General features: G+C 59.1%; 4 protein-coding genes across 4 annotated transcripts; 2 read left to right on the top strand and 2 right to left on the bottom strand.

Annotated features, from left to right (window-relative positions):
- Positions 1-44: 44 nt before the first annotated feature.
- Positions 45-2768, bottom strand: BJ171DRAFT_513445 (uncharacterized protein). The gene is made up of 4 exons (XM_053111772.1): positions 2669-2768; positions 1751-2508; positions 786-1495; positions 45-565 (listed from the first exon to the last, which is right to left on the bottom strand). The coding sequence occupies exons 1-4, from the start codon at positions 2713-2715 to the stop codon at positions 368-370; spliced, it is 1713 nt and encodes a 570-aa protein (XP_052964649.1). The 5' UTR covers positions 2716-2768; the 3' UTR covers positions 45-367.
- A 616-nt stretch (positions 2769-3384) lies between these two features.
- On the top strand, positions 3385-6842 carry BJ171DRAFT_177294 (OPT oligopeptide transporter protein-domain-containing protein). The gene is made up of 5 exons (XM_053106037.1): positions 3385-3693; positions 3948-4051; positions 4279-4294; positions 4569-6347; positions 6477-6842. The coding sequence occupies exons 1-5, from the start codon at positions 3613-3615 to the stop codon at positions 6822-6824; spliced, it is 2328 nt and encodes a 775-aa protein (XP_052964648.1). The 5' UTR covers positions 3385-3612; the 3' UTR covers positions 6825-6842.
- A 1798-nt stretch (positions 6843-8640) lies between these two features.
- BJ171DRAFT_177278 (globin-like protein) lies at positions 8641-10356 on the top strand. The gene is made up of 4 exons (XM_053106036.1): positions 8641-8874; positions 9119-9500; positions 9801-9878; positions 10077-10356. The coding sequence occupies exons 1-4, from the start codon at positions 8803-8805 to the stop codon at positions 10211-10213; spliced, it is 669 nt and encodes a 222-aa protein (XP_052964647.1). The 5' UTR covers positions 8641-8802; the 3' UTR covers positions 10214-10356.
- A 1119-nt stretch (positions 10357-11475) lies between these two features.
- Positions 11476-14532, bottom strand: BJ171DRAFT_426333 (uncharacterized protein; the record flags this gene model as incomplete). Its single annotated transcript, XM_053107761.1, has 10 exons — positions 11476-12148; positions 12327-12409; positions 12552-12723; positions 12843-12925; positions 13102-13214; positions 13399-13449; positions 13619-13727; positions 13911-14054; positions 14196-14213; positions 14440-14532. The coding sequence occupies 10 exons, from the start codon at positions 14530-14532 to the stop codon at positions 11476-11478; spliced, it is 1539 nt and encodes a 512-aa protein (XP_052964646.1).
- Between the last annotated feature and the right edge of the window lie 480 nt (positions 14533-15012).

Raw genomic sequence — 15012 nt, 5'->3', positions numbered from 1 at the left:
GTCCCCATGAATCCACGCAGTATTGCAGCCAGGCTCTCCTTTGATTTCACCGCTCCATCATGGAGATCAGCCCTGGAGTTCGGGACTGGGGAAATCTAATGTATTCAAGGGCCGGGGTGTTTTGGTCGCTCAAGCTGTCCGTGGAGCCGCCCCCGACGACAGGGACAAAGGCTTGCGCGAAGGCATGTTGCGCTGCGTCTGGGAATTGGCGGCAGAAGGGAAAAACCAGAGTCACAGCAACCGGCGAACACAGCAATGGATGTCGTCACTCTGTCCACCAAGGCCACGGTGAAAAATTGAAATGCAACGCCGGGTCGGGTGCCCACCGAGTCTGCCTAATGCCGAGTCTGCTCAAAGTCGAGTCTGGTTAGTGCTTGACCTCGTACTTTTCCCATCCAACGGACTCCAGGGTCTCGATCTTGGTCAGGACTTCGGCCTCCTGTTTCTTCATATACGCCTCCATCCGCTTGAGGTAGACTGGCGTATCGGCGCCGAGGATTCGGACAGCGAGTAGGGCAGCGTTGGTGGAGTTGTTGATGGCAACGGTGGCCACAGGGATGCCCCTCTGTGTTGTAGAACGATTGGCTGCATCAGCATATGTGTGTCCGAGGCATGGGGAGCAAGACATAGACATAATTCTAGGCAGCGCAGCAAAGACCGAACGGATCCCGCGAGGAAGTAGCGAGTGCTCAGCGCTCCAGCGTGGGACGTCAATCAAGGGTGAGCGAGTCGATTGCCCTTGCAGATTGCGCGATCCGCACTTGCGTCGCTGGCGCTGCACTTACCGGCATCTGGACGATCGAGTAGAGCGAGTCCATGCCATCCAGGACACGCAGGGCGACCGGAACGCCAATGACAGGCAGAGGAGTCAGAGCAGCGACCATGCCGGGCAGATGGGCGGCTCCGCCAGCAGCAGCAATGATGACCTTGATGCCGCGCTCGTGCGCCGTCTTGGCATAGTTGACCATCCGCAGGGGCGTGCGGTGGGCCGAGACGATGCTGAGCTCAAAGGGCACGCCAAAGTCCTTCAGGATGGTGGCCGCGGCTTTGAGGGTCGGCAGATCCGAGTCCGAGCCCATGATGATGCCAACGACGGGGCGTACGCTGAGGACGCTCGATTTTTCGGTGCCGGGCATGAGCGCCAGCATCTCGTCGACGGCCTTGAAGACTTCGGGCATGGTTTCGCCGACGATGGTGACGTGGCCCATCTTGCGGCCCTTCCGGCAGGAGCCCTTTCCGTAGAGGTGGATGGTGGCGCCCTTGAGAGCCATGGCTGCGACGCAGGGCTTGAGGGTTTCATCCATGCCGGCATCGCCATCACCGAGGCCGAGAATGTTGACCATGACGGAGGCCGGCACCTTCATCTCGGTGCTGCCGAGGGGCAGACCCAGGATGCAGCGGAGATGCTGCTCGAACTGCGAGGTGTGGCAAGCCTCGATGGTGTAGTGGCCCGAGTTGTGAGGACGGGGGGCGATCTCGTTCAGGACGATGGATCCTGCCGTCATGATGCCAGATCAGCACGCGAGAGAGTGAATGCGGGCGAGTTGTGCCATGTGTCGATCCAAAGCACAGCGTGATTTGATGGGAGGGTGCGAAAAGCAACGGGTTAGCAAGCATCTGAATCAGCGGTGGGTGCGGCTTCGTCCCTCAGCGATCGGTGCAGCGTCGCTGCCTGAAGCTACGCTCATCGAAGCATCCCCGGCTCCAGGAGAGGCTCGCGGTCTGTCTGCTGAGCCCAATGAGTGCCTACCATCATCAAGCAGGAACATCTCGACGCCAAAGACGCCGGCGCCAGGAAGCGAGGCAATCGCCTGCTCGGCAATGTCGCGGGCGTTCCTGGCAACCAGCCCGTCGATCTGGGCGGGAGCAATCACCAAGTGGCAGATGTTGTCCTTCTGGACGGTCTCGACGCAGGGATACGACAGGATGGCGCCGTCAAGGCCGCGGGCGACCATGACGGCGAGCTCCTTTTTGAACGAGACCCACTTCTCGACGTAGAGTTGCGGGCCATTCTTTTGCTGGCCGCCGCCGAGATCGTTGACGGCGGCCTCGACATCGGCTTCGTTCTTGACGACGCGGTTGCCTCGGCCGTCATAGGCAAGGGTCTTGGACTTGAGCATGAGCGGGAAGCCAAAGCCAACAGCCGTGCTCTTGATCGAAGCGACCTCGTTTCCGGGCTCGACCTCGGCAAACTCAGGCAGCGGCACGCTGTGCTTGGCGAGATGGACCTTCTGGACGTACTTGTCCTGGATGACCCGGATGGTGGCCGGGGTGGGCTGGACGGAGATGCCGAGCTCTTTCTCGGCGCGCTCCAGGGCATCGCAGTTGACGTGCTCGATTTCGACAGTGAGGTTGTTGCACTGCTTGGCGAGCTCCATGATCCGGTCGGCATCCTTGAAGGTGCCGTCGACATGGGGAGCGACCGAGGAGATTTGGGCGGCGGGATTGCCGGCCGTGTCGAGCACGGCGACCGAGATGTTGAGGCGGTTTGCGGCCTCGATGGTCATGCTGGGACGAGCCGGAGACGAGATGAGCCAGAGCAGGGCGAGCCGGAAACCATCGCGTCGGAAGTGCAGATCCGATAGGATGTGGACGTCGATGTGGCATCACTGCTGAGCGTCGTCGACGCAGTCGGGCGTCGAGCCCTAAAGCCGTCGCGGATGCTTACCGTCCGAGCTGGCCGCCGCCAAGGATTCCAATCATTCGCTTGTCCATGGTGATGATGCAGGTGTGCGATCGGCGAGGCTGGGGGTGATGCGAGCGCAAGAGGATCAGCTTGGATGGGGAACTTGGGGCTGGCGATCTGGGGCCTGCGAGGTCACCGGCAATGACGTGACGGACAGAAGAAAAAACACATCACATGACCTGGCTGGACTTTGCGACCCATGCACGGCGAGGGCAATGCATGAGCGGCGCTCTTGCGCAGACGGAGGATCGCCTATGTTCTGGATGCGGCTGCGTGACCAGAGGCGGGCTTGTGGGAGGGGGTGCAGGGCTGGTGGGTGGAGGTGGCATTGGGCATTGAGGATCAAACAGCGAGTATTGGACACTGAGTATTGAGGGTTGAGTACTCGGCATAAGACACCACGCATCCAGCATCGAGAATCCAGCATCGAGTATCTAGTACTCAGTATCAGACACCGAGTACCCAACATCGAGTACTCAGTATCAGACACCACGCATCAGACACCGCATCAGACACATCAGACACCACGCATCCAGTGTTAGCGCCAAGTGCTGCACCCGCACCGAACATGCCGCCCGCCCCATGGACCGATTGTTTCTGGCGCCTGTGGCGGTGGCGATTGGGCTGGAGCGGTGTCACCCCAACCCAAAGCGCGGCCGCTGCAGCAAGCTTGCTGCATTGTCCTGCTCCTTTGTGCGGGTCCTTGGCCCTTTTTGCGCCCCCGTCATCGCCTGGTCGCTGCCCGGTCGACCGGCTCGGAGGCCGTCTTGGTCGCCGTCTTGGTCGCATCCGTCGTCGCCCATCTTGGTCGCCCATCTTGGTTTCTGTTTCAGCCCCGGTCGCCTGCACCTCCCATCCCCCCAGGTCTCCGTCGTGAACCAAACCGGCTCGTTCAAGCACTCGACCACAATCCTCCACTCGGCCCAATGCAGACAGAGGAGACGCTGGATTTTTTGGATGGGGCCGAATTCGTCGTCATGGAGGGCGAGCAATCAAGCATCCCCGAGGTAAGGCATCGACCCCCAGCCGCCAGCAGTCCCGTTGCTGTCGCCGAGACCGGCAGCCGCAGCGATGTTCCCGACAGCGTCCCCTGTGATGTCTCTGCGTTGCCGCCCCCTTTTTGGAGATACCCCCGACGCCTGCAGAGCGGGGCTTGCCCTTTCTGCGAGTCCAGGGACTGTTCCTCATCCAGCGCCTGTGACGGTGCGGCTGTGGGCCAGGGGAGCAGCTCCAGCGACTAATATCGGACTGGCCCCTCAAGGTTGCTGCCACAATCCCGGTGGTCGACGACCCAACGCTGCCGTGCATCACTCTGCGTTTCTGGGTGATCTCGACGGTGCTGTGCTGCTTCCTGTCGCTGATTAGGTAGGTCGTGTGGATGGAGCTGCTTCGATAAAAGCTCGCTCCGAAGCGGGTGCGGATTTAGATTGTTCCTTGGAGGAGACGGGCTCGTCTTGGGAGGGATTTCGGCCCAGAACGGATTGTTGCATGAGATCCATCGTCCTGTTGGCCACTGGATGCCATCGACAACGCCGTGCCAGGCTTGGTCTGACCGGCTTCCTATCTGCGCACCACCATCTTCTGCCTCGCAGCGCATATTTCAACCTGGTATGTTCTCGATGCTCCGCAAAGGGTGTTTGGTTCGTGGCGGCCCCATCCAGCCACGGCGCATCGGCTCGTCCAGATTATCCGGTTTCCTCATGCCAGCTAACAACGATGTCCCGTTCATCACCACTCGTTTGCAACGCTAATCGCTGGCTGCACTGCTCCTGCTCGGTGCCGCTCCGGATATGAATTGGCCGACCACATCCTCGATTCGCCCTCTCGCCTTCTCGCCCTCACGGCGCTTCCCCATCATCGACACCGCAACACCGCTCTCCAGCGGCGGTCAGTGTTGATGCTGACGCAGCTGTGCACCGCGCTGCTGATATACCCGCTCGGCCATCTCATGGCCCGACTACCCAGCCGAGACATATTCTTTGGTCGAGTTGGACTCCGGCTGAATCCTGGCCCGTTCAACTACAAAGAGCACACCCTGATTATCGCTGCCGTGGGCACAGCGCTGTTCCAGCCCATCGCCATCAACATCATCGTCATGCTCAAGTTCATCGTCACCGCCTCTCCGGTCGACTCGACCAATACCGAGTCCCTCAAATGGTACAAGGATCTGGACCCGCTGCTGGCGATCCTGTTTGTGTTCACGACCCAGTCGTTCGGATACATGATCGCGGGGCTCTTTTACCGGATCTTTGTCGAGTGGGAAAAGATGTGGTGGCCGTCGACGCTGGTCATTGGCAATCTGCTCCACACGCTGCATGCCACCACCACCCAGACTCTCACTCGGTCGCGGCTGAAGCTCTTCAACTGGGTGATGATCTTTTCGTTGATCTACGCCTTTGTGCCGTCGTATTTTGCGCACTTTTTCCAGTCCGTGGCGCTGCTGTGCCTCTTTGGCGGAGGCCCGGCTCGGAAACTCGTCAACAACCCAAGCTCCATGTCGCCCTCGGATCCAGCCCCGATGCTGGTGCAGATGGGCTCGTCGGTCCATGTCAACTCTGGCGGCGTCCTGGCGCTGTCCTTTGACTGGTCGTGCATCGCCCAGTTCATGCCCTTCTATACCCCGCTCTGGGCCACGCTCAACGTGCTGCTCTCCTCGATCCTTTTCACATGGATTGTGGTGCCTCTGCTCTACGTCAAGAACTTTTGGAATGCACAGCTCTTTCCAATGTACGGCAGCGGCGTCTACTCCAACAACGGCAGCGACTACAACATCGACCTGATTCTGGACTCGGGTTTCTTCAACAGCACAAAGTACGATAGCTATCCGATGAACCTCTCGCCGGGCTATGCCCTCTCGTTTGGCTTTGGCATCGCATCGCTCGCGGCGACCATCGTCCATGTCCTGCTCTACCACGGAAAGGAAATCATCGACAGCCTACGGTCACCCAAGGACTCACTCGCCATCCTGAAGCGGGACGTCCACGCCAAGCTGATGAACGCCTATCCATCCGTGCCGGACAAGTGGTATTACCTCTTTGGCGCCACGGTGATCTCGTTTGCGATCTTTGTGCTCCAAAACTCGTATCAGCTGCGGGCGCAGTGGTGGATATTGTTTATGTGCACGATCTTGCTTGGCATCTTCATCATGCCGATGGTGGCCATCACGGCAATCGCGGGCCTCAACGTCAACTCGAGCATTCTGTTCCTGTTCCTGGGCGGCATCCTGCAGGCGGGCGAGCCCGTGTCCGTGGCCGTCTTCAACGCATACACAACCCAGGCCCTCTACGGCGCCATGGGCTTTCTGTGGAACTTCAAGCTTGGCCACTACATGAAGGTTCCGCCGCGGGCCACGTTTGTGGCCCAGATCTATGGAACCGCCCTGAGCAGCATCTTTGGATACGCCTTCACAATCATGTTCATGTCGACGATCCCGTATTACACCCAGCACGACAAGATCTACGGTCCGCCCAACCGCGACGGGTGGTTCCCCATCAGCGCCTACCTCCTCAACTCGACGACGCTCATCTATGGACTGATCTCGCCGATCCGCGAGTTTGAGGGCGCCTACTGGCCGCTGATGCTCTTTATCCCGATCGGGCTCATTGTGCCGGCGATATTTTACTTGTTGCACCGGATCTTTCCCAAGTGGGGGCTGTACTATGTAAGTAGCACCGGAACCCAACGTCCTGAGGGAACGGGCGGACGGGCTGTGAGTTGCTGGCTGTGGGCTGCTGGCTGTGAGCTGCTGGTCGCTGACTGTGCTCTCCTCTGTGCTCTCCTCTGTGCTCAGATCAACTGGCCGATCATCTTCTTCGGCACCGGCGTCAGCTTCAACTTTGGCCCAACGGGCGTCTTCTCGGCACTGATTGTTGCGATCATATCGCAGTACTATGTGCGCAAGCGGTTCCCCAACTGGTACTTCAAGTACAACTATATCTTTGGCGGTGCGCTCGACGTCGGTACCGTCTTACAGGCGTTCATCCAGTTCCTGTTGCTGCTGCTGGTCCCGTCGCAGCTGCAATCGACAGCGAACGAATGGCCCAACTGGGTCCTGAACAACTGGGACAAATACTCGGACGGCTCGTATGTCTGGGAGACTTTTGAATACTGCCTGCTGAACGATCCGCCGTCGTCTTGATGGCGCCAGCAGCCACCTTTTGCCCTTACTTCCTGATCAGCGGCCTGTGCCCACCTTCCCTCCGCTTCGGCCAGCAGCGCCGCCAGACCGCCGCGCCTGACTGGGCGCCTCGTCTCCCTCTATCGTCATGGCCGCTGGGATCAACACGGCGTTGATCTCATTCGGCACTGTGTCTGTTCTTGCTCCTGGCCCCGGCTCCGACCTGTCTCTGGCAGCTGCACCAGCTCTTCCGCCAAGGTTTTGGCCTGTCGTCGTGCTTGGGCCGAGAGGCGAGTCCTCCATCTCCATCCGCAAGCCTCCGACAGCCGCTCTGTGGATATTGTTTGCTTCTCGGAGTTGGCGCCTGCTTGCCTGCTTGTTTGCCTGCTTGCTTGCCTGCTCGCTTGCCTGCTTGCTTGCCTGCTCGCTTGCCTGCTTGCTTGCCTCTCGGCCCCCGACCTGGGATGGGATGGGACGGATCCTTTCGCTCTTGCCTCGGTGGCCCTGTCCCTTCGGCTCCCGACTGCAGCACTGTCTCCCGGCCGCATCGGTGCGCGGCTGGTGTGACGAATATATCCTGAATTGCCACCGGAAGTCTCAATGTCCGAGGAGAGGATGCAGCACGAGCGCCGCTGGATCCCGCTGGGTTGTTTCTGGTCACCTTTGTGGTTGACATGCAGCGGCTCCTCCGGCCTTGATCAGCCCCATGGCCGCCCATGGCCGCCCATGCCAGATCGCCCACTGGGATCAGCCCCACCCGATCGATAGGATGGCTGTGGAGCGGGAAGTGGGATGGAAGGCCAGGCGCAAGGCCAGCCAGCGGCCTGCCACGGCCGCTCGATGGACCAGCACAGCCCTCGACGTGGCGGCAGAACAGGCAAGCGGGAAGGCACCACTTGGGGTGCGACGAGCCATGGCCGGACAAGAGCGGCCCGCAAAACCACCCAGCAGGCGATCAGGCGACGCAGCAGCATTATATCGTTGCCGGGGATGCTCCTCGGTGGTAGATGCATTGTTAGGTGTCGAGCATCGGCTGTTGAGCATCGGTTGTTGAGCGTCGGGTGTCGAGTGTCGAGGAGGCCATGGTATGGACGAGAGCCTCGACAAACAGCATCAGTCTGGCATGAGACAGGGCCGAATGCCGCGGCCTCAGTGTTTGTGCCGCAAAAAAGCGCCAATGCACCATCAGTCACGATGACTCAGACAGGGGGAAGCTTTGGCGGTGTATCGAAGAGATCGTCGATGTCGGCAGTCGGTGTTGGAGATGGGTGTTGGATGTTGATGTTGAATGATGCATCAACTTTGGCGGCACCGGTCACATGGGCATTGGATATATCAACACGAACACACATCAACACGAACACAAATATCAACATCAACACAAATATCAACACCACCACCAACGGCATGAACAACGGCATGAACAATGGCATGAGCAGCACCGACGTCTGCTGGCTGTGCCCACGGAGCCACGAGGCGGACCAGCCGAGTCGTTATCCGCCCGCAACAGCCCGCAGCAGCCCGCAGCAGCCCGCAGCAGCCCGTGGCAGCCAACACACTCCGGCCCACTGCTAACACACCCACTAACACACCCACTAACACTCCCACTAACACCATACCAGCCTATCTGCTAACGCCCTTCGCTAACACTACCTGCTAACACTATCTGCTAACACCCCTGGCTGCGGGGCTGAGCATTCCGGACATGTCGCAACCCCCCCCCACGCCCGCTTGCCCTCCCTCTCCTTGCCGACCCTCCATCGCACAAGCGGCGGCTCAAAGGGCCGCCGCGCTGAAAAGGGCTGCACAAGCCCGCGCTCCTCCCGCCGTGCGCTCTCGTCCTGCCCGTGCGCTTGCTTTTCTTTCCCGCTGCTGCCGCGCCTGCCCCGTTTTCCTGGCATTCGTCGCCTCTTCGTCTGCCTCCTCCCTCCCTCCCTCTTCCTCTCCCAAGCACTGTCTGGCTTTCGGGCTCTGCGTCTTCGCCGTATCTCTCGCTAATATGTCGTCCCGCAACCACAAGCGTCCCGTCTATGTCTATCCCACTGCCGAGGAGTGTGCTCTCATCAAGCAGGTACAGTCGATCGCACATCCATGCGCCTTGGCTCTGGGACGCCCAAGCCCGCGGCTCAAGTGTGCCTCTTGGGTCTCCTGCCCCGATGCATCGTCCGCGGCGCCAGCGATGCATCCCGCTTGCTCAATCGCCCAGTGCACTCTGCGGATCCCCCCCCCCTGCACTCTTGAGCTTTACTTTGGTTCGGATGGTCGTGTACTTGGTTCTTACCCTCGGCCCCGCCGATCCTGTCTCCGTCTTCCAGAGTTGGGACTATATCCTCTCCCCTCCTGTCTCCGAGTCTGGCGCCGACACCTCCACCATCAACCTGACCATTGCCCCGACTGAGCATAGCGCCCTCAGCGATCACAGCCAGAACCATGTCGTCAGCACCACGGGCTTTGTCACCACCCAATCGGCCGCCTTCACGGGTACTCAGCAATACCCCAACTCGCCCGCCACCCAGTTCACCATTGCATTCTACACCAATCTCTTCCACACCAACCCCGAGTACCGGTTCCTCTTCACGGATGTCTTCCGACAGAGCAGCGCCCTGTCTGGAATGCTCTCCCGAATCGTCCGCAACGTTGATCGTATCTCCGAGGGCGCCGACGCCATGCGGCGGCTGGGCTATCGACATGCTGCAGGTAAGACCGGGCGGCTCGGTATCCACTCCCCAGTCATGCTTGGAGAGCTGCAGGCTCTTGGTGGCTCGACTCTGCGTGATAGTGTTCTTGGCATGCTCCGGGCTTGCCTGGGCTTGCCTGGCGACTGTCTCCCATCCGAGCGTCTCCCATTCGAGTGTCTGCCGTCTCCCATGGTGGCTTGACCTCTCTGGTCTCGGCCCGTCATCGGACTGCACCAGATCACTCGAGCTCCGCCGATTCCATCGTCGCAACGGACCCTGCTTTGCACCCGTTTTGACCCCCCGCCTCCCCCCACACCAGTCTACAAGATCAGAGATGAAATGTACGAGACCGTTGGACGCAACATGGTCTGCACCGTGCGCGAGACTTTGATGAAGCGTAAGTTCCATCGCTCTGCAGTCGAGACACGGGGAACCTGGATGCGGCTCATCGCTCAGCCGATCTCGAATGCAGCTGGCTTACCAGTGCCGCTTCCTCATTTTGCTCGCTTGTTTGATTCCGGCCCTGGCTACGGTGTCTCCAATCTGTCTATCCGTCTGTCTGTCTGGCTGACTCGGTCCCGGTGCTATCACCCAGAGGGTCGATGGTCGCCCGAGATCGATTGGGCCTGGTTGACTGTCTGGACTCTTCTCTCGACCTGGATGAAGGAAGGCGCTCACATGAACCCCGACGAGAGCGAGCTCGACCAGAAGGAAAAGTGCTCAGTCATGTAGACGGCCCCGAGCCCCCAACAGACAAATACGCCAGCAGGGGGCACATTCGCCGTCCCCTGGCGGTTTCGTCTCGACAAGTCTCTCCGCGCTGTTTGCCAACCTCACCCCATGCCCCCATGCACGACTTTGATCGACCCCAGTTCCTTGCAAGCTTTGCATTTCTCCCCCGCCTCACTCGTCTCCTCCTCTTTCCCTTCCCCACATCTTTGCTCTTGGGCGAGACTCTCCTTGTACTCACTAAACCCCGTCTGCATCCCTCGCCCCTCAGCCCCAAACTGACCTTTCGTCAAGCCATCCCCAACCATTCACTCCAACTCATGTCATTCCAGGACTGTTGATTTGTAGCTTTCCTTCCTTGCCTGCTTTCATTGTCTCCAAATCGGCGCACCCTTACTATTCTCCCTGCGCTCCCATCGTATACAAAGCCATCCGAAAGCCCCTCCGCCACTTCAATCAACAGAAAAAAAAAAATACAGCTAGGCTGTGTGTACAACCCCCTCCCTATCATTTCCTTTTTTCTTCTTTTCTCTTCCTTTCTTCTTCTCATTGATTGCTGATGATCCCGAGCGGACTTTATGCACATCATCTCCTCATCTTGATCGCTTTCGCATCCCACTCCTCATCGAAATCCAAAAGCACTAGCCAATCTACTCAGTGAAAAATCGAAATAACGGCCTCCTCGTCTCGCTGTCCAGCCTATGATTGGAGTTAGGGGGGTGGGTCTCCTGGTTTGTTGCCGGGCTTCCCCTTTGCTGCGCCGCGGGAAGAATCACGGCTCCGACTTTCGACCGATCGCGTGGGCACTCGGTTCTGCCCATCCCCTCGGCGTGCTATGATGATCGATGTGCCTGTGTATTCGTCATCGTGCGCACATTACATCCAGGTCACTGAGGGTTGCTGCGAATGCGAGGGCATATCCGAGCAGCATGTGCGGTGCTTTGGTTCTCGAGGAACTGTCTTCCATTCAGTCCTATTTCTCAGTCCCTGAGATGTGAGTCCCGGAGTAGCCGCGACGGTAGCGAAGAAGAAAGCGTCTGGCCTTCCATCCGCTTCGCTGCTTCCAGGTTCAGGGCGTCACTGCCTTTCGAGTGCGATGGAATTCGCAGTTAAACGCCGCGCTCGCTTGAGGATCCTGGGATACTTCTTTGGGCGGCAGCGACGACAGCGCGGCGGTGAGGACTGCCGCTGGCGGCTGGGTCTCGGCAGATGGGGCTGGCGCAGGTGTGACTTGGCGATGAGGACCGCTTCTCCGACAGCATGCCTTACACAGCCCGAAGGTGCATTGGGTCGATCGGACGTTGGGACACTCGCCACAGAGCGTCATGAGTTTCTGTTTCTTGGGAACTAATGCGAATCACAGTCAACACCCCCGCCGTTTCCACCTCGATGCATGAGCAAAATGTATCGGCTACCCACACAGGATACCTCAATCGGAGCAAGCCGACTATTTGAGCATTATCCGCATCTCGCATCCCCTTACCTTTTGGTGGTCTGGGCGACTGTTTGGCTGGAAGAGGCTCCTGGGTCGGTTCGATAGCCGGACAATCGGCATCCTTGCTCTCTTCCATAGGCGCAGCTTCGTCCTCGGCGGCACGCTTGAGCGGGCTCATTTGGTCAACTTTCTCCTCGACCTGATCACTCGCGGTGGGCTGGGCCGCTGTTTCGTCGTGTTCGGCTGCTTCCTGCTCGAGACGCTCCTTTTCTCTCCGGCCAAGCTCGCCTGGCTTGGGGAGCTCAGGGCGAACGTATGGCTGCAAAGCCCATCGTGGGAGCTTTCGGAGCTGGTGGTCGTCGTGCTCGTACGGCTCGGGGACATAGTCGGCCCCATTGGCGTCGACAACAAGTCGGCTCTTCAGGATTTGAACGATCTCAAAGAAGCCTTCGATTGTATTAGCTTTGACGAGCGCCGTCCGCATGTCAGTGTACTCGGAGAGACTGGTGAAACGAGCCGCAGAGAGTCGAAGATGAAGGAATGATTGGCCAGGGTGGTGAGTCAAGGCCAAGTAATGCCAAGCAATGCCAAAGCAGCGCTCCGTATGGCATGGCAGCCAAAGGCATCTCGCTCCGTCGCAGCGAACAGGTGAGGCGGTACTCCGATTGTCGATGCACGTACCATGCGTGGAACAGTTTGAACAGATGCGCCCGGATCATGCTGATGGTTGCGCTCTTGGGGACGTCGCGGCAGATTTCAAGGTACTGAAAGCCAACCGTCGTTGGTGATGAGTCTCTTTCTACAAGCCCATGCTGACTGGAGACGGCAGAATCTCGCTCCCGCGACCAGCAAAACCCTCTGTCAGTGCGTTGTCCAATTCTGCCACACGGCCACGGGGTACGCTACCTCCTGGGCCAGTTTCCACGAGGGCAGATGCTTGCCCGAGAAGAGGGCAGGATTGTACAGGTTGCCCTCAGCCGTCATGACGCCATCGACCTTGGTGTACTCGATGCACCGCTGGATATCTTCGTAGTACAGAATGTTTCCGTTGGCAAAGACCGGGATCTTGACTGCCTCTCTGGGAGATGACAAGCAAGCGAGGACAGCAGGCATGGTTAGATCAGGCTGCTCATTGCGACTTGATGATGGGTAATAACGCGACCAGGTCCTTTCGTTGCGAAGACACCGGGGGCTTACTTGACCCGGCGGATCTGTTCCCAGTCGGCAAGTCCGGTCTTGTGCCCCTTTTGCTCTCGGAAACGTCCGTGCACCGTCAGCAACTGCATACGGGACAGGAATCAATATGCCGGTTGCTGAGTTAATGACGATCGTGGGGCAAGATGGCAGCGTCCACATTCAAAGACGACAGGCTATGAGAACAGGATCGGCCAGACTGGGGTCGCTCCGTCCGCCAGAGTGGGATTGTAGCTGTGTGTCCTCTGTCGATCCAACACACCTGACACCCCGCTGCCTCGATCATCTTGGCGTACTGAAGCGTTTTCTCGACGTCGGGGAAGATCCTGATCTTGCAGGTCACCGGAATCGACAGCTCCCTGTGGAGGGTGCGGACTATGTTCGGAGATAATCCCAGTTAGCAGCGACGCTTTCGCCTCTATGACTGGATGGTGTGGATATGCTGTCTCGGCAGCCCCAATGACCGAGATCCATATGCTCTACACAACGGTGACGTCCGCGGCATCAGCGATGGAGATCTGCCAGAGATGCGAATGCAGATTCCAGCGAGAATACCGACCCATCTCTGCGATGAGATCCCATTCTTCCATGAGGAACGAGCCGTAGTGGCCTGGGAGTGTTGACAGGGTCGACGATGCCGGTCAGTGTCTGAAGTCGAGGCAGCGATGGCATCTTCATTCGGGACATGTCCCTCAAGTCTACCCGAACCAGGGCTTTGCCACAAAATGAAACCGCCCGATGGCCGGTCAGCGCAAACGGAGCATGAACACATTCCACACCTCGCTTTGCAATGTGCTGTGGGCATCCGAGGTTGATGTCGACGGCATCGCATTCGTGCTCGATGAGCTTGGCGGCAGCAAGGAGATGCTGTGGATCGTTGGCACAAAACTGGGACACAGCGATGGGAGACGGGAGAGACAGGGTCAACAGCGACGCTTTCATCCTGGAGGGAATCATCGGACTGACGCTCAAACAGGATGCCCTCGACTCGGGCTCCACTCCACCCCCGCATTATTCCACCACATACTGCATCGCTCCATCGACACCTTGAGAGACATAGAGGCAGCGTACCTGCGCTACGAGGGGCCGGTCGCCGGGGCCGGTCTGCCAGTTCTCGTTCTTGTATTTGCGGTCGGGCTCGCCAAACATGCGGGCGTGGAACATGGGTGTGTAGCAGAGATCGGCCTTGTATCGACGAGACAGGATCCGCCACGCCTACCATTGCGGTTTCCAATTCAGCGAATTGCAGCAGCGATTGGAGAGAACCGAGCGAAATACAGACAGGATCAAGATCGGATCGCTGCACAGAGACCCATTCAGATGGGCTGCGTCTGCTGACACATACGAGGCACCTACATATTCGGACTGGTCGACCTGGAAAATGGATGGATGAGGCAATCGTCAGTATGGGAGCCACAGGGATCCAGGAACGGCAAGTCCAGTCAAATGCGATGGGAATGACGTTGTCGGCCAAGGGAATCGGGCTGAGTCATATCCGGGTCTGGCGAGAGCCCGCCATGAAAGCGGGAGCGGGAGAGACAGTTGCGCCAACATTTCCTGCATATCCAGCAAACGAGCTTCCGGGGCAAGAGCACATTACCATCGGAGCGACCACCAGCTTGGGGCTTTTCAGGATCTTCTCGTAGAACTCGTATCCGCCGAGCTTGCGGTTCTCGGTCTGCGGCGAAGCCATGTCTCAGTCGGTGCAGGGGACAGGGCCGGACCGATGGGCGGGTGAAGGCAGTGATTGGGAGGCGGGAAGCAGGGCAACAGAAGCAGCAGCAGCAGCAGAGCTCTCTCGGATCAAGGCAAGACCGCCCGAGCGAGATGGAGGACAGATCGATGGCGGAGAGCGAGCGATGCCGTCGCTTGGTTGTCAACAACCGACCGGCCCGATCGGCAACAACGCAGCGGCAGACAGCGCCGCAACAAGGGCGAGCGAGTTTTTTCTGTGCGCACATGCACGGCCAGCGATTGGCTGGCGGCCGCTGCAGTCTCTGTGGGCGCCGCCGAGCCGCGGGTCAGCCCGTCTGACGTCATCCAGCGCCCGCCCCTGGAATCACTCCTGATCACTCCTGGGATCGCCCCTGGGATCGCTCCTAGGCTGCTCGCCATGCCAGGGGAAAGCCTGGGCGGCATTCAATATGCATGTTGGGCTTCGCACTTGATATTC

The sequence above is a fragment of the Polychytrium aggregatum genome (assembly GCF_025602895.1).
Source record: "Polychytrium aggregatum strain JEL109 chromosome Unknown BJ171scaffold_30, whole genome shotgun sequence".
NCBI classification, from domain to species: domain Eukaryota; kingdom Fungi; phylum Chytridiomycota; class Chytridiomycetes; order Polychytriales; genus Polychytrium; species Polychytrium aggregatum.
The sequence above is the reverse complement of the archived record's forward strand: the minus strand, read 5'-3'. Positions and strand labels throughout refer to the sequence as shown.